This window comes from Peromyscus eremicus, chromosome 3 (genome assembly GCF_949786415.1).
Source record: "Peromyscus eremicus chromosome 3, PerEre_H2_v1, whole genome shotgun sequence".
In the NCBI taxonomy this organism is placed as follows: Eukaryota; Metazoa; Chordata; class Mammalia; order Rodentia; family Cricetidae; genus Peromyscus; species Peromyscus eremicus.
The window spans coordinates 110,229,719-110,248,852 of NC_081418.1; the positions used below are offsets into that span (position 1 = coordinate 110,229,719).

Here is a 19,134-nt window from a genome sequence, read left to right on the forward strand (position 1 = left end):
GAGCTTTGCCTAGGTGTTCTGATGTTTCAAATTGTCACCAGTCATCAGAATTTCTCTCCTCCTGATTGACATGGCCATTTCTCTAACTCTAACTGGTCTGCTGCTGACTCTCCCACCTGCTCCCCACTGATCCACTTTTCCCACACTTCCAGCCATGCTGAAGCCAGAGTGGCTTTTGAAAAGGCAAATGGGCCTAGGCAATGGCCTCTCTGTGCAGAATGTCACTGAAAGCTTCTCATTGCCCTTGAAGGCAACACTTCCTGGTGACTAATAAAAATTCCATAGGGATTAGTCTCTCTGGCCTAGTTTCTTGTAGTGTGGGATGCATTACCCACTAGCATATAAAGACTGGACCAGTGCATGTAAGTGATGGGTCTGGGACCATGCCTCTTTCCAAAGCTTCTTCTAAAATTGTAGACAGTGATTTCTCTTCAAACCTGTTTAAATTTAAAAAGGAAAACAAGCACTGCCCTTAGCTTGTCAAACTTGATGTTGGGCAGTTTAATAATCGGACATATTTGTGCATTTTTCCGTTATTACAAATGAGTCCTCATATAAGCAAAGTGCAAAAAAAAATCATCTACCCAGTTAATTATCCAAGGTAGGAGATTCTGGGAGAGAAGTGTGAAGATTAGGGAAGCTGAGCATGTTTGTAGAAACTAGGAGTTTAGATACTTGGGCCACCAGAGAGCTCTGGTTAAAATACACTTTTCATACCCCACCAGGTTCATTGAATCTATATTACTGATGATAAAGCCAGAGCCCTATAGTTTCTGTTGGTGAGTAATACAGGTGCAATGATTACATGTCTTGGTAACTTGTACACATTTTTTATGTATATATGTATGCATATGTATAACCACAGGTCTTTGAGTTATGTTAAATTCCTATTTCAAGGCTGTAGAAACACTTGACTTAATTTCCTCTCCTATAAGTCAAACATTTCTTCAAACATTTTACCACTGGCTTTCTTTTTGCAGGGTGCACATAGCACAAAAAAAAAAAGAAAAGAAAAGAAACAAAATTAACATAATGATGCTGAGGCCAAGACCACTACAGTATAACTGAATCTAATTCTGAATTGAAAAAAAAATGAAAAAATGGTTGCATTAGGTTTAATGTAGCTAAGAGATGTTTGTGTCTGATTTAAAGCTTTAACAGTGTGACATGTTTTGTTCTTTTCAAATTCCTACTATACAAGTTTAAAATTTTTCAAATATAGATATAAAAAAAAGAGTCACTTCTAAGGTTGATGATGGGAGTCTATATGCTAATCACAAGAGACCGAGAATATGTGCAATATCATTTTATAGCTTAGAGATTGTGTTATCAGATGACGTTACTTGAAAATTAAAGTAAGATTCATCACCCAAATAGCCTTAAGTTTGCATGTTTTTTGACCTGTTCATTAACCAGGCAAACTGTATTGTTATTTCTTGACCTGATCATAGTTGATTCTGCCACTGAAGTTATTTTTTCTTCTACCCTTCGATGTTTTATTTTCAAGTGTGTTTTCCCCATGCAAAGATAAGCAAGCAAAATCAGATTCCACGTCCTTCCTCCCAGCCAGGTTTTGTTTGGTTTGCCAGTGTCAAGGGTGATGATATTAAAATGATTAATCCATACAACTCATTTGTGTCTTGGAGACTGGGCATTGTGGGATCTGAACTCTAGCTCTGATTTTAACCATGAATGGGACGGCATTGCAGAACAGCAGCAGAGCACTCCATACTTCTCAGTCACTGACATCAGCAGACAAGTCAGCTTCTAACTCTGCCTAATTCCATAACCAAAGTCCCTTTCCCATTCTGATCACTCTGCCTGTGAGGGAAATAGGTGTTTAGAAAAACCAACTAAGTGAAGGACAGGTTTAAAGTTTTATCATCTCCAATGACTTTCCCAAACTTCCCAGTCTTTAATCTTAGTTATATACATGAGTACAAGAGAGGAGCTCTTGGTCATTCAACTTTGACTCTATTTCACAGCAGATGTTTCTTGAAGGGAAATGCTCCGTCTTTTGTATTACAAGATGTGGATAAGGGACCTGATCCTGTTGTCCATTACTTATGTGACTTTGGATCAAACTATTTAAACTTTTGTGACCTTATGTTCCTTATAAGAAAAGGTGTGACAAGATTTTCTGCATACAACTTTAAGGCAACTAACCTGGGGCATGGATGTGCTAGATTGTGAACTGTACCTACAAGACCTCGCATTGGGTTTGATAACATTTATAACAAGAATCTAAGCATATAGTAACATATTTCTTTGAGATTAAGAACAAAAATGAAATAAAATGTGAAGATCCAAAAAATGAGTGGCTATGCAATTTTGTTACTAAATGTAATGCTAGGTAGATAGCTGCTGAACTACTGATGTAATTCTCTATTATTGGTGGAGGGAGTTGTTCATGTTAATTTATGAGTCAGGAAATTATGATATTATTGCATTGCATAGTGATACTTATAAAATGACATATTTGCATGTGTGTACACCTTATACAATTTAAAGCACTACAAGATGCATGGTATTGCTTTTCCTTTTGAGGAGAAGGTATAAGTGGTTGTAGGTGATAGGACTTACAGTAAATTTTTTGCCATTTGCATTTTATAATTTTTCTGAATTAAATATACATGATTTACATGAAATATATACACAGAGATACATGTTATAAATTCCAACTAAAGCCAGAATAGAATCTTGAAAATGCATCTGGTTTTCATTCCTTATTCTCTAGTCCATGATCATAGTGTTGGGGCTGGCATTCTCTTCAGAGTCAGCTCTTGGCCTCTGCTGCCCTCACAGCCAGTATCCCAACAGGGAAATCATTCCTCCTCATCTGTGGATGCCATGAACTTCTGAACAGTCTTGATTCCAACCTCTTCTAACTCATTTTCATAAAGATTGTCAAATTACACATGGTATCTAAAGCACAGAATGGATTTTCCTCTCTGTACTGCCTCCATGCTTTCCTGAATCTAGGGCCTGATATAGACAATGGCTTCTGTGACATTCAGTTTGTGTCTACAGCCTGCTTGGTACTGAGAACATGTCACACCATGGCCAAGGTCTGTTTCAACTCTTGGGTTACACTTACTAAGTCAAACACGACTAGTGTCCTCTAGACAGTGTACACAGCTCAGACTTTTATTGTATATGTACTCTCGGCCATCACATTCCATCAGTTTAGAACATTACTGGATATTAACATTCTGCTTGAGGCTTCCACCCCAGCTTAATACCCCATGTTCCTCATTTCTAGCTGTATTCTTTTCTTTTTGGACTCTCATAATTTCTTTTACTCTATTGGCTTATTCTTTCCTTTATCTATGCTATTCTTGAGCCCTTGCTTTGGCCCCAGCATGGTATGATAGCTCCAACAGAGAGATAGCCAAACAAAATATATTCATGCCTTCGAGTAATTATTAATTTCATAGCAGCTCTCTTTTACTTAAATTCACTGAGTTAGGGCAAACTTTCTTACATACTACCTCTTTGTGAAAACCATACTGGCATAAGTTATAGGCACATTGTATGATATTTGTACTTACTCATCCCATAGAATGACTGCTTTCTTACAAAGAGAAGATATTAAATAAACATACCACTAGCATGCATAGAGAATGACAAAATATTTAATTCAATCCATGTGACCATATGCCCTCCAGTCTTCCACCATGGAGCTTTTCCTAATGTGTGTTTTTGAGGATTAAAATCGATTCCCAATTAGTATTATCTAGCCTCTACAATCACAAGAATTAGTGATTTCTTATAGCTGTCTGTGAGAGTGGTGGTGACAGACTGACTTCCTGAAGTAAGACTTCTGTCACAGAATCAGTTACGTCACAGAACGAGTATTTGGTGCCTTGACTTAGACCCCAGAGGCTGTGGAGTTGCTCGTTAATTTACAAGGGCTGGCCTGTGGATCTTAAACATTAACAGGATGCTGATTTTGATAGCTCTAATGTATTCAGTCCTATAAATATACCGTGTCTCCAAATTGTGCTATTTAAGGGAAAAAAACCAGCATCCTCAGTGCTATTTCCTCTTTATTTCTTTTCTTTTTTTTTTTTCCTCTTTATTTCTTTTCTTTTCTTTTCTTTTTTTTTTTTTTTTTTGATTTTTTGAGACAGGGTTTCTCTGTGTAGCTTTGTGCCTTTCCTGGAACTCACGTGGTAGCCCAGGCTGGCCTTGAACTCACAGAGATCCGCCTGGCTCTGCCTCCCGAGTGCTGGGATTAAAGGCGTGTGCCACCACCGCCCGGCTTCTTTATTTCTTTAATCACCAAATAATACGCATTTATTTAGGAACATAAACTAACTCTTTGTTACCTATATACTTATCTCTTTTACTATGTTTTTATCACTTTAAAGGAAACTATTAGTTGTAATTTTTTTCATAAAGGCTAGATGATAAAGAATATTAAACGTTCTTTTACGAGACATAAGAAAACTCAGTAATTTTCAAATTATTCATATTATTTTAAAGTAACCCTTTATTGTAGGTATTTTCATGCAAACCTGCTAAGTCCATTAGTAAACAAAACAAGGTCATATCCACTTTTTAGTTTTCATAGGGAAACCTGTGCCTGTTTAAGGGATTGGACGTACTCCCATGGCTTAGTGAGTGAGATTACATCCTGAAAAAGATTCTTCCAAATTAGCTTTGTGCATGCTACTGTATTTCAAGTGCAGCTAATGAACCTGTGCATTTCTGAATCCTGGCGACTGGGACATGCTGCCAGTATTTGTTTCCCTAGCTGAATTCTAAGTTCCTTGAGCATCTGAACTGTTGTGTCTTCCTGGGATAATTCTGTGATGAAAACATTCGCTGATTTGATTTATGTAATTTCATATATTTTATAAACTAAATTCTGCTTCTACAGTAGAATAAGTTATACTATTGATCTAGACACACACACACACACACACACAGAGTGAACTGAGAAAATAGCTTTAAGATACATGGGAAGGATGCCATCTTTTACTTTTATTAATATGTGGTATGAATACAGAATGTGCTACTGTCTTCATTGTCTAGGGAAGTTTATTTGTAGACACCTCATGTATTATTATTTGTTTAGTATGTTATTTTATGTTCATCTTCACATGTTGGGGAGCATTTGCATGTGTGTATGGGGAGGTCAGAAACGTCAGTCTTCAGGTACCTTCTCCCATTCCTTTGAGACAGGATTCCTCACTGGCTTGGACCCTCACTATGAAGAATGATTTAGTTGGCCCCTGAGTTTCCAGGGACCGTCCTGTCTCTGCCTCTCATCCTACAGTTCCAGAAGTGCTGACTTGACTGTGTCTGTTTTTTCATGTGGATTCTGGGGATCAGAATCAAGCTTTCACACACACAGGTAGGCCCTTTAATGACTGAACCGGTATCCCCCAAGCTCTGGAGATCATATTAATTTTATGAAATTTAGACATGAGATATTTAAATGTATCTTTTTGTACCTCTGGGAGGAACTAAAGTTTCTACATAGGAAAGTTTCTACAGGTGGATTCAGGTGAGGTGGGAGATCCTGAGTTCACAGTCAGCGTAGGGTACAAATGCTTTCAGAAGAAGAAAGTAGAGGCAGCAATAGCAGCTGCAGAAATAACTGGTAAGCAAATGAGGAGCTCCAGTGCAGATCATGTTGCGTGTAATTGGAGACTAGAATTTGTGAAATATCACCCTCACCTTCTACAATGCTGCTTCCCCTTTGAAAAGCTACGCTGGCATGGAGAAACACCAAAGGAGAAATAGCACCTGGTGTCTAATTTAATACTATGCTTCTCTGAGTTGTCCCTTCTACTTTCTAAAAGTTACACACTGGCAAAACTACTGTCATTGCCCTTGCTGTCTGTCTCTGCTGTACATTTATTTCCTGGCAGGCTTAAATAACGTCTAAAATGGTTGAAATGGCTGATGCCATCTACTGAGTGATGTCTTCATTTCCTCTCTTCATATTCCTCCTCCTCCCTCTTTTTTTTTAAACTAATGGTCTGGTGAACACCTCATGTAGGTGCATTTTATTAGGAAGTATTCCCTCTAAATGTGGCTCAGAAGCTGAAAGAAATGGGCCATAATCATATAAATGTAGATGTAGAATGTAGAATGTAGCAGGAATGGAATGCCCTTATCCCGAGGCATAGAATGTAAGAGACATTTTTCCTCTGCCAGTAAGATTGCTCTTTCTACCAATGTTGATTAGGTATGTCACATCAACGACTGTTGTGACATACACAAAAATGAGTGGTGCTCAGGCAGTCTCTGTCAGAAGGGGGAAATCTCTCCAGTTCTGGTTGCCTATCATTTTCTTCTTCCTGATGAGATAAAATGGAGTGGTTCCCGGGCTGTGTAGATTGTTTCACTCCTACTTCATAAAACTGCAATTAATAATGATGAACTAAGATCATTCTGGATTTGATGTACTACCCTATCCTCATTGAAAGAGAGTCTTTAAATCTGTGCTGAACAACTTATGGGACTTCACACTGATTAATTCATCTGGTCAGAGTCTCGAGGCTGACATGGCATCTTCGCAGCCATCCATTGGGATCAACGTCATCATTTTACATGAAATGAACTTACCCCTTTATAGGCTTAATGGGAACAAAACTTCAACCGTCAGCTGTAGATGTGCCTCTGGAATTTAATTTGTTGAGCTATGAGAATGCAGAAGACCTCATCTTTTCCTGAACTGTCTAAACATAAAATAATCTGATATTTGAACTTTAGTAGAAGGCCAATTCATTTAAAGCAAGCAGTCTTCTTTTCTGAAACGTTTAGTGGTGTATCACCAGCATGTCAGGTTCTTAACAAAATCTTACTCCTCATGGAGAGAGATGCTGGGAATCCAGTTACCACGGGACAGGCTTAGAGTGGTTATGATTGGAGGCAGCACAGCTTCTTTTATCCTTTTTGTTGATGCCACAACCTGTTTCTCTGAAAAAGCATCTACCTGATACTGTCTGTCAACTCTTTACTAACCAGAATGAGGACTTCTGGCTGAAATGTTGATTTTTCTTTCTGGGGACTTGGAGTCTATAGGAGGAGACAGAGAAGACAGAACTTTACATAGAGGTCACTTATTCCAGGAGTGATACCCTGGATACATTGTCTCACTATCAAGCTCATCAGAGTTAGATTAATTCTTGTTGTACTTGGACCTCAGCTTTCCTTCAGGGCTATGAACCACTCTCATGCCTTCAATCAATTTCATTCTCATTAATGTAATGACAATCCACATCTTTAATATTCCTCTCAATAAATGATGAGATTCTCTTCTAAATTTGCTTTGATCTTGAAAAGTAACCTGCCAACCCTTGATAGCTCTTTGTGTTCTTGGAAAAATAAAATACAAAGAGGTATATTCTATTGTACTATAAACCCTGTCATTAGCAGGCATTTCCAAAGTGAAGATGATCCAGGGCCTAGGAAAGTGTCCATGTTGTGAGCTCCCCACCCACACCCACAGAACACTGTGGTCTGTAAATGTTTTAATCATCCATTTCCTCCACTTTTGAAGCATGACATATTTATCCTGCTCTGGTACCATCAAGCTTGTGATTTCTTCTCATAGAATTTATACTTAATTTCCATTGCTTCTACAAGAACAGCCTCCACATCTTTCATCTCTGAGTGAAATCTGATGGGGTCTTTTTCTTATCTATGTGACTTAATGATCTCCTAAGTCTTCATGTCCCAAAGACAGTTCACTTGGAATGTTTCTAAGGCAGTTTACACTTGAGTTGTTCTACCCACATCATCCATTCTCCCTCCTTCAGTCATTTTTTCTCTACTTCATCTCCATTAAGCATCTATGATGTCATCATTAGCCAGGAGTTGGCATTGGACTCCTTTCTTTCTGGTGCCTTGTATAGAGGCATCAGCCAGTTCTCGGCCCAGATTCCTCACATGTTCATTCCTCTTTTTTCCCACCTCCATCGTTATATCCTTTTCCTGTTACCGTCTTTTGCTAGATCAGGTATACATGTTCCTAAGGTTCTTAGCAATTACCTGCATGAAATTTTCTTTATCATCTGCTGAGCTTTGAATATATCCCCCCCTAAACTTATGTTGGGGTGAGAAAGGTCTGGAGCAACTGTGGGGACCTTGACCATAGCCTCCTCAGCCTCAGAAACTAAACATCTTTGCTGTGTGCATTGTGTGTTCTTTAGTATTCTGTTATCCTAAAATAAAATGGATGAAGACTAAGACAGTTCTTATTTATGTATTTATACAACTTCCAAGGACATGTTTTCATGTGTAACTTCTCCTGTCAGCTACACTTAAAAGCAAACAATATGCTATTATCTTTTTAGCTATATTTTACTTATTGCATAATAAATAATATCTAATGATTCTATCCCATGTTTACAGAATAAAATTATCTCATCTCAAGGTAGACTATTCACATAAACTAACAGTTTAAAACAGGCAATAGTGTGGCTTAATTTTTATGGTAGATATTAAAAAGAAATCACACTTTTGAAATGGGAATTATATGAGTGACAAAATTAGCATAGATTAATATTTGGGCCTTATAATAGAACACCTAGACACCAAGTTTCTCAAAAGCAGGAACTTCATTTTTCCGTGTTTCTTCACTTAGCATGTCATGTTGTGTATAAACTCAAAAGGAGCCCTATCAAACAGTTGCTAAATTGAATAAAATTGATATTTGGGAATCATTTTAATATTCATGACCTGAAATTGATTTTTGAACAAATGAACAAATCACTTTTGATGAAAGGGAAGTCCAGTGAATTTAGGAATGTCGTTGTGTGCATTGTGTGTACGTCTTTCGCTTTTTCATGGTCTTTGCACATAAACAGAGTTGAGGCATTGGGAGCTTCCTTTGTTTTGTTTAAAGAGGAGAACTTGGAAAATGTGGATTTGGCCTCCTCTATGCTATTTTTGAATAGTGTAAGTTGTCAATCTCTGTTTTTGACTGAATGATAACCTGTGTGTTCCAGAGTCTACGTCTTTGCTGTTCTGTGCTGAGAGGATAAGGGATGAGTTGTGTGTTTTTTCTCCCTCGGCTTGTAACAGGTGCAAAGCGAATACTCCATTAACACAATGTCTGGGAACTATCCTCTTTCAGGATGATGTGATAATTCTTTTCTCTATTTCACATCCTGACTTCTACCATGGCTTGCTCAAATGGATTAATATGCACATCTATGTGAATAGCAATGGATAGATAGGTGATAAGTGGATAGCTCTGCCTATGAAGAAATGTTTACAGAAAACCAATATAGAGGAAATTATATTAGAAGGTATTTAGAGACACAAACTCAGAGAACAGAAGTCACAAAATGGCAACCTGCCCATTGAAATGGACCCACAGAACCTGGTTTCATTTGTCCCACATGGTATGTGACTGTTGTTATTATTGTTGCTATGGCTATTATTACTTAATCTTTAGCAATCAGGAGATTTCCCATCAAAATCCAGATTCCCAGTGTCTCCCAAGAATCAGGAGATACTCTAAGAAATTGCTTGCAATTCAAACACTGGCGGTGCTGTGATTTAAACTGTAAATGGCCACAATTTCAAGGCTCCTATCCCTTTATCAGGATGTTTTTCGACTGTATCAAATGGTATAAGGTACAAGCACTGAGATGTTTACCCAGAATGCTCCCTGACTTAATGGGGTATTGCACACCAACCTATTCCACCTGCAATTTCCACCCCAATTTCTATGTTATATCAATTTCTCCTCCATGTAGTTTTTTCACATTGGGGCCTATTTTCTCCCTGTCCTTGTTATGAGCTTTATCCAGATCTTGCTTTCCTTGCTTTGGGCTGCTGAAAGGATTCCTCCTCTGCCCCTTTCCCTTCTCCTCTTCTCCTCCTACTCCATTTTGAGCCCATATTTTAATATACTGGTTCTTACTCTCAGATCTGTAGGGCAACATGGAGTCAATATCTATCTATTTGAAACCAAGTTGGAACTCAGCTAATTTTCCCTTCATTTTGGTTAATGCACAAACAAATAGTGAGCTATCATGCACCAAAGTACTCTCTTTTAGCCACTCTGGTGTTAAGGCCCCCAACAGTGCCTTGTTCCCCTCACAGGAGTCTTTGCAGCCTCCCTCAGTCTACTCTTTTGGGAGGTAGCTGATCTTTTCTGCTGCTTATTTCCTAATATTGTCCTGTTCTCTCATTATCTCAGAACAAGGATTCCCAGAGCATGGTACCTAGAAGTCTTATTTCAAAGTTTGGGACGGCTTTTGATTGTTCCACCTGTATCCTAAATTGCTCCTATTAGGATTCAGGAATTAGAGAGACAATAGATGATACATAGATATATATTCAGATAGATAGTTGGTGGATCAATATAGATAGGCAGATAGATAGGCAGATAGACAGACAGACAGACAGACAGATAGATAGATGATAATAGAGTATGTGTGCATATGTAAAACAGAGCTATATGCATGGGTAGGTAGGCAAGTATATAGACAGATATAGATAGATCATAAATCACCCAATGCCAAAATTCTACAGAATTTGACTCTTTTACTTTTATAATATAGGAGAGAATAACATACCATGTTTATATAAACCTTTGCATTATTTACATGTTTGAAATAATAAAATTATTACACACAAAAAGAAAATATAAATGATAGATGATGATAGATTAGATAGATAGACAGACACACAGACAGATAGATAGATGGCAAATATGTATGCATATGTAAAATAGAGCCATATGCAAGGTAGGTAAGTATATAGATGATATAGATAGATTATAGAAATTATGAATGCTAGACGAGAGGTAGATGATAGAATGATAGATAGATAGATAGACAGATAGATAGATAGATAGATAGATAGATAGATAGATAGATGATATGTGTGTGAGTAGATGGATATATAGTTAGATCAACAGGTACATAGATATAGATAGATGATAGAAGATGGGCATGTAGATAGATGATTGATAGATAGTTAGATAGACAGACATAGATAGACAGGTAGATAGATGATAGGTTCATAGATATCAACTCATAGACATAAAGCTGTCTCAGTCTGAACTTTGGGAAGTCTAGCATTTGTAGGTGGCATGAATGGCACTGATAGACTTCTAGGTGGTTTGAGAAAGGAGGAAATCAAATTCAGTTCACATTAAAGTTAGTGCATTTTAAGCGGTGTTGCTCAAGCACTGTTTATTCTAAATATTGATGATAGCCCTGGGTGTGGCTTTCCTCAGCTCTTCAACATCACCCTGGAAGCTGTCAGCCCAATGACACACATAAGGAGGGTCACACAAGAGCTGTTGACCCTTTGGCCAAAATCAAGATGATCAAACCATCAGCTTCTTGGAGGGAGTGTGTTTCTTTGTACTGGCCTCTGCCATCTTCATACCTTCTCTCTTGTAATGGTATGCTTAACAGATGCTAGCTTAGACTGCATTGGATGTAGACCTGTCTGAAGATGAAAATTTAGAGTGGTACCAGTCTGTAGTATGGTGGTGATGGTGAATCTAGGCCTGGTTGCATGATCAGCAGAGATCATGCACTCTCTGGGTACCCGTTGTTGACTACTGCAGTAAGTACCTGCTCATAAAATGGGTAGAATTTACCAAGAGGTCTGGGGTGGGGAAACTGAGGCACTGCTCTGAGAGAAGTGCTTGTATTGTTCATTCAAGGAGAAGTCTTTGCTGAGTAAATTGATGCCGCTTTTCATTTTCTTTAAAGTAGGGCAGTAGGTAAAAGATCGATTTTGATTGGACAGGGTTAGGGGAGTTACTATGAAAAAGTACCTTAATAATGATAATAATATAAAAGAATTTATAACTAAGAGACAAATGTCTGCAAATCTGTTTGTAATTGATCAGTCCTGCAAGTTTGAGTATGACCAAGAATCTTTTTCAACCTCAGTCCCTCAGTCTATAAAATGGGGACAACTCTATTATTGCAGAGTAGGTTGTATTAGGAAACAAATACAAGAGCACAAATAACCTGATAAACTATGTGCAGCACGTATGAACATAAACATTTCCAAGCTCTCAAAAATACTATTTTTCAGTCATGTTTTCAAGAGGGCAAGAAACAGAAATCATAGACCCTCATTCTTCATGTGATACACATAGTCTAATATCAAGGCCTGTTATAGTTGAACAGCAAGCTATGGCTCCAGAGCTTGGAAGCAACTGAGCTGAGATTTAAAGCCATGGATGAGTGCTTTCAAATGCTGTATTCTTTCTGCTGAGTCCATTAGTCCCCCACACACAACCTTTTTTTTTTTTTTGCCAACCCATACACTTTTTCTTAGCAGCAAAAATGAAAGACATTTATGTTCGAAACTAACTCATCCTGATAATTCCCAATTAAGATGTTGTCATCTAGCATCTGGCACCATTTCCTTTTATGAAATATTGTAAACATAACTTGAGTATAGCTTAAATGAAGTGTCCAAATGGGATAAAAACAGGTCACCTGGGAAATTAGATCTTATAGATTACAAGAATTCAATGCCTAAGTTGTACTTAATGGACATAATTTTTTTAAAGAGAATTCTTTGGAAATGATTGGTCTATTGGTTTCATCATTATTTCTATCTAAGTCTACAGTGTAGAGCAATTAAAATCAAAATAAATAATACAAACTTCATCGTGCACAGTAGCAAAAAGCAGCTTCAGTTAATAGACGTGAAAGTCAAAAGAAAAACCTGAGAGGTCTTTGACCCAAGTTCATATCTTTACTTTGTTTTAAAAAGATTCCATATAAAACAATTTGGATAAAATTATCAGATAATTTTCTGACCCTGAAACTCTTTGAGGAAGATATTTCAAAAATACTTTACATGAGTATACCTAAAATACAATCTTTGGGGTGTGTGTGTGTGTGTGTGTGTGTGTGTTTATGTGTAAAGGTGTGCATGAGTGCACATACATGTAAACGTGTGTATGTCACAGAGAAAGAGAGAGAGGTGAGAAAAAGGAAGGAGAAGGGAGGGGAAGAGGGAACAGAGAGAGAGAGAGAGAGAGAGAGAGAGAGAGAGAGAGAGAGAGAGAGAGAGAGAGAGTCAAAAGTTGATGTTGGTGTCATCTTCAATTATTCTGTGCCTAAATTTTTGAGACAAGGTCTCTCACGGAACCTGGAGCTCACTGGTTCAGTTAACCTGGCTGTGGTGAGCAATCCTCAGGGACCCCCCTCTTTCTGTCTCCTCAGCCATGAGACTGTAGGCATTTGCCACCATGCCTGGCTTCTGATAAAGGTATCAGAGATCCAAACTCCAGTTCTCCGGCTTGCACGGCAGGCACTGAACCAAGCCTTCTTCCTGGCCTCTTGAGTTTCTTAAGGAGGGGAGCCCTTACCATTAACTCATTATTGCCCAGTTAGATAAAAGAAATGATTAATTTTTAGTTGAATGCTTTCAAAACGAGGATGGAGGTAGGATGGGATTAAGGATAAGAGCATATGATGAAGTTGTATATTGGCATTGGTTTAAACATAGTAGGAAAGCATTCTTTAGAACATCATTTTGTGCTGACAGGTGACTGAACCATCTGTCTCTTTAACCTGGTGAGGTGATAGTTAAGCCCATGTACTGTCAAGTTCTGTAACCTAGTATCCAGTCCCAGCTTTCACACCTCCTGCTTTTGCAAGTTTAGGCAACTTCCTTGGACTCTTTGAGGCTCAGTTTTCTCATTGGTGAATTATTGATAATCATGCTTCGTAGGTGGGTCAGGATGATTCAGCATAAACACCAATAAATGCCAATAAACACATCAGTGTGGTTAATGCCATCAGTCTTGTCTGGGACTTGTATTACCTTCTCAACGTATTCCTTAGACTCTCGTGTGACCTTACAGAACAAAAGCTGTCCCTTCGTAATAGAACAGTTTAATGGCATTATGATAAGGACACATATGACTATTTACATAAAATATCAAATTGGTTTCCGTTAAGAGGCATAAAGATGTCCATAAAAACAAAAGCTATAAAGACAATCCTTCTAGTAACTAATCACGAGTTTGGACATATTTTCAGTAGCAACCCTAATTTGTACTCATCAAAGGAGAACATATTGATTTGTGTGTGTATTTCAAGCGGTGCTCTTACGCATGCTGGGCCTGTGGTCGCAGCACCCTCCCCTGGGAACGGTGGCTTCTTTAACTGCAGTGAATGGCGATTCTATTTGTAGGCATTCTTGCCGACAGCACACCTTCCTTTTTGTCGAGATGATTTAGTCCTCAAATTACACTGTCTTCTTGGAGCTACGGAAGAAACATCTCTAGCCCCTCCAACCCCTCAATAGCAGTGGTTCTCAACCTTTCTAATGCTGTGACCCTTCAATATAGTCCCTCATGTTGTGGTAATCCCCCAACATACACCATAAAATTATCTCATCGCCACTTTATAACTGTAATTTTGCTACTGTTATAAACTATAATTTATATAATATATATTATAAACTATATAATTTAATATGCAAGACCCATAGACTGAGAACCAGTTCTCCAGAGACTGTGTTCAGTCTTTAGAATTGTGGAATCTGTTTTCTGCAACCCAAAGACTACAGAGCAATTTCAATACTGAAGATCCTCAGACTGCAGCTCAGGCCACATGTGTATAACACAGAAAGTCAGAATGCTGGTCTCATTTGAACTCCAGGGGCATGCTGGCCCCTCCCGGGCCACCTTCTAATTGTAAGCAAAAGCACTATTTTCACAGCAGTGGAGGTAAAATCCAGAAGAAGATGACTTACCTTCCTTTAACCAAGGAATGTTGCTTTTGTCATTTTCAAAATGCTCGGCTGTTCTTACTTTTATCTTTTCCAGCTCAGTTTCTGACATCTGAGGGGGAAACAGAATTTGCGATGTAAGAAATGCATCGAGAGTGTAGATTGTGAGCACAGTTTTATGTTAGGAGACTCTTGACATATTATGGAAATTTTTCCTGTCTGCAGTGTTGGGGGCACTGTCTAACTCGGCCTTCACTTTGATCCACTTGTGTTATTTTAAAACCCTGACACTGAGAACTGAACTTTGTATTGTACAGTACTTCCTACAGTACTTCATTGCTCTGCAGCAAAGCCTGCTGTAAGATCCTGGAGCTCTTGGATCTAAGTGAATAATGGATTCCTAGCTAGACTGGGGATTGCTACAAATAAATAAACATTTGGTTGCTGTTTAGTGTCTTTTAATGTCGTATAGAAAAGTGTGCTAAAAAGTAAAACACAAAGATATAGATAACAATCAAACACAATAGGACCTTTTCAGGAATGTATTGAAAAAGTAAGAGTCTTATTACCTAAGCTAGCTAATATAACCTCCCCGCTTCCCCCCACTCAGCCGAAAGTATCCAGGAAGCCTTCTGCACACCTTCAGAGCAGAGCCCTTGGCTTTGGGGGCTTGCTTGCTGTGCAGACTCTCCTCCATTCAGCACTACAGAGTACTTACCTGTGTGTTGCAAAAGGAGGAAGTCCAAGATGTGGGGCTGGGGTGCAGTGTGCTGCAGCCTCCCTTGTGTCTGGGTGTCCAGCATTCCTCTACCCTGGCAGAAATGAGCAGAGAGGCAAACACGCTCCCTCCCTGGGTGGTGCTAGATTTGTATGGCTGCCAGAAGCATCCAACTTGCGGCTGAGAGGTTGTTTTTTTTTTTTTTTTTTTTTTTTCCTAAGGTAATATAAAGCCTGTGGTTTAAAACAATAAAACCTCCTCCAGGCTAACACTTATTTAAAATGACACTCTACCAAATAGACTAAAAATGGTGAATTCTTTTCAAATGCACAGAGTGACTCCTATCCCCTTCCCTTCCTACCCATCATTCATTATTTAGTATTAATACTAAAAGGTGCTGAAAGAAAACATATACACAAACTATTTGGTTTAAAAGAGAGACCTCTAAAGCTGAATTCCCCAGATGTTCATTTTCTGGCTGCTGTTTTGAAAATCATTTTTCCCTAAAATTTTATAAGCAATAAGAAAACATTGAATTTTTGACTTTACCATTTGCAGATATAAATCTAAAAAGGATTTGGAATGACGTTCCAAAGAGCATTAGTCATTACATTCTTAGGTGAGGACAACATTGTTTTAAATGAAAGATAAAAACCTAAACGTGTAGCCCTTGAGTATACACGATAAATAATTTACCCTTCCTGAAAGATGACTCGTTTTTGGTTTTTGGTTTTTTTTGTTGTTGTTTGTTTTTTTTCATCGTGGCAGTATTTGGTTTGTATCTCAAAGTGGTTGACCCCCTCTGATGTATTTGCCTGCCACAGATGTTATCTGATTGTGTAGTAGTCATTTCTCCATCACCCAAACTTTATTTCTTTGTGTACTCTGCTCTCTGTCTTACCATATTCAAAACTACCTTGATCAGCCAAATTTCACACAAATGCCACCTTTAGTTCCTTCCATTATGAGTAAGAAAGATTTCAGATTGCTTAGACAATAGAGAAGCCCTTGAATGGTTGGATTTCTCTACATGATTTTCTACTCAAAATCCAGATTCTTTGCAAAGGCCAGACGTTTACTCCAACTCAATTGTATGGCTGCTGTTCTGCCATTAACACTCCTAAAAATATTTCTTCACAGCTTTCTCTCACTGCTCCCCTGAAGGACTTGTCCTTTGTCTGATTTGCTTAGAATTCTTGGTGTGATTGGTCTCCATTTCAGTCTTTCTGGGAACCTGCCCTGTCTTCTCAACAATGCTATGAGCACCTACAGGATCAATTTCTTTGACAGTATTTTCTGTTTAATACTTGACCAGTTCATTCACAAACTAATGATGCTAGATCAATAAAAATACCATACCAAATATTGATGATAGTGTTTTCCTTAATCCCAAAGTTGTAAAATATGTGGTATTATTCCTTCTATACTAGCTAATTTTCCAATAGTTTAAACCATTGCCCTTAAGAAAAACAAATCATCCATATTTGTCATGTTATTGGGCCAGAGAGACTTTCAGTAAATAATCATCATAGAGACTTTGAAACACTGAGCGAGATTAGTACACTGAGTGAAGAAATTCAGGGTATTTTCACACAGAGGCAATGGAGGACTGGGACAGAAGCAATGGGCTGTAGACATATCAAATGATATTGTTAGTAATATTCTTTCATTTAAATTACCTTTGTTTTAATTTTCAATGTGGATTTTAATCTCCAGTAGATTTAAAAGTTGCGCATTCTCTAGGATGGCAGAGAATCATGGGAACCCATATGGGCATGTGGTGGCTAATTTTGGTTGTCGACTTGACTGCTTCTACAATCAACTAAAACCCAAGCAGCTGTGCTATCGGATGTCATTCTATATGCTGTGAATGTGTGTTGCTCTGATTGGTTGATAAATAAAATGCTGATTGGCCAGCGGCCAGGCAGAAAGTAGAGGTGGGACAAGCAGACAAGGAGAATTCTGGGAAGAGGAAGGCTGAGTCAGGAGTTGCCAGCCACACACAGAGGAAGCAGTATAACAAGGCAGAACTGAGAAAAGGTCCCAAGCCATGTGGCTAAACATAAGTAAGAATTATGGGTTAAATTAAGTATAAGAGCTAGTCAGTAATAAGCCTGAGCTAATGGCCAAGCAGTTACAATTAATATAAGCCTCTGTGTGTTTACTTGGGGTGATGTGAGTAGGAGAGATTTGTCCCGACTGCCGGCAGGCTGGAACACAGAAAAACTTCCAGCTACACAGCTGGGCACACCTAAGGGAGATTTTTCTTGATTGGACTATTTGGAGTAGGACCACTAACCCTAAATCTGGGCCACACATTCTGGTGGCAGCCACATAAAGGGACATTAGAGAATGTTTTTGGTTTTCTTTTCTTTTCTTTTTTTTTTTTTTTTTTTTGCTTGCTTGTCCTCACTCTCACTGGCAATTTCATCTATCCCACTTATGAGGCACCAGACTGGGACTGCTGAGACAGCCAGTCTTGTGGACTAAAAAGCACCTGGATTTTTTGCTTTTGCATTGTGAGGCAAATATATTTATTTTTTCTATCAGTTCTTTTCCTTTAATTAACCCTGACTTGAAAGTCACGCTCCCAGGTCAATTGTAAAACCTCTACAGGAGGCTGGGATCAAGTTTATGGATAGTATACTCACTTACAATGCTCCAACATCTGTTATGGAGCCTCTGTAGGAACCTCTGACTATATTTATTTATCTTTTTTTTTTTTTTTTTTTTTTTTTTTTTTTTTTTTTTTTTTTTTTTTTTTTGGTTTTTCGAGACAGGGTTTCTCTGTGTAGCTTTGCGCCTTTCCTGGAACTCGCTTTGGAGACCAGGCTGGCCTCGAACTCACAGAGATCCGCCTGCCTCTGCCTCCCGAGTGCTGGGATATTTATTTATCTTATACTTATGTCCAAATCACCTTCTAGCTTGCTGTCTCAGGAGAAGCCCATACTTCAAAAGGGTGCACACAGCCCTTGCTCCGCAAACTACAGGTGACTCTCTTTTGGTTCCTCTTCACCTGTAATTGGCCTTTGATTATTCTTGACTTGATGTGTTCTCTACTTCTTTACTATTGCAATTCATATTGTTAATTATGACCTGGTAGTATATTTTTTCAAACTTCGGAATCCTTGTACAGGAATTCTTTTTTATGAAGAAGTATATTTTATAATTTGCAAATAACTAATGTTGGTTAATGCATTTTAAACATAACATTGGTCCTGACCATTGGACTTTTCCTTTTGTTTTATCATTTTTTCCACATTCTCACTACCCTTGCATTTTGGCTTTTCCTTTAAGTTGACTCTTTTTCTTTCTCCTTTTAATTTTATAATTAATTAATTTTTACATATCAGCCACAGATTCCCCTGTCCTTGTGCCCCCACCCAACCTCTCCCTAATCCACCCCCCATTCCCATCTCCTCCAGGGCAAGGACTCCCCTGGGGATTCAGTTCAGCCTGGTAGATTCAGCTGAAGCAGGTCCAGTCCCCTCCTCCCTTCACCCAGGCTGAGCAAGTGTCCCAGCATAGGCCCCAGGCTCCAAAAAGCCAGGTCATGCACTAAGGACAGGTCCCGGTCCCACTGCCTGAGGGCCTCCCAAACAGTTCAAGCTAATCAACTGTCTCATTATCCAGAGGGCCTGATCCAGTTCCATGGGGGCTCCTGAGCTATTGGTTCATAGTTCATAAGTTGACTTTTGTCATTGAGAATGGCACTATTTTTC

At 38.5% G+C, this 19,134-nt stretch overlaps 1 protein-coding gene across 2 annotated transcripts in view; it reads right to left on the reverse strand.

The window, feature by feature from the left end:
• The window catches only part of Mdfic2 (MyoD family inhibitor domain containing 2), a 109,358-nt gene extending 94,552 nt beyond the window's left edge, over window positions 1-14,806 (reverse strand). The window contains exon 1 of one of the 2 annotated variants that reach the window (XM_059256804.1): window positions 14,719-14,806. In XM_059256804.1, the coding sequence (XP_059112787.1) occupies window positions 14,719-14,806 (88 nt within the window). Of the gene's footprint in view, window positions 1-14,714 lie in introns of both variants that reach the window. The other variant, XM_059256803.1, reaches the window with a different exon arrangement.
• Between the last annotated feature and the right edge of the window lie 4,328 nt (window positions 14,807-19,134).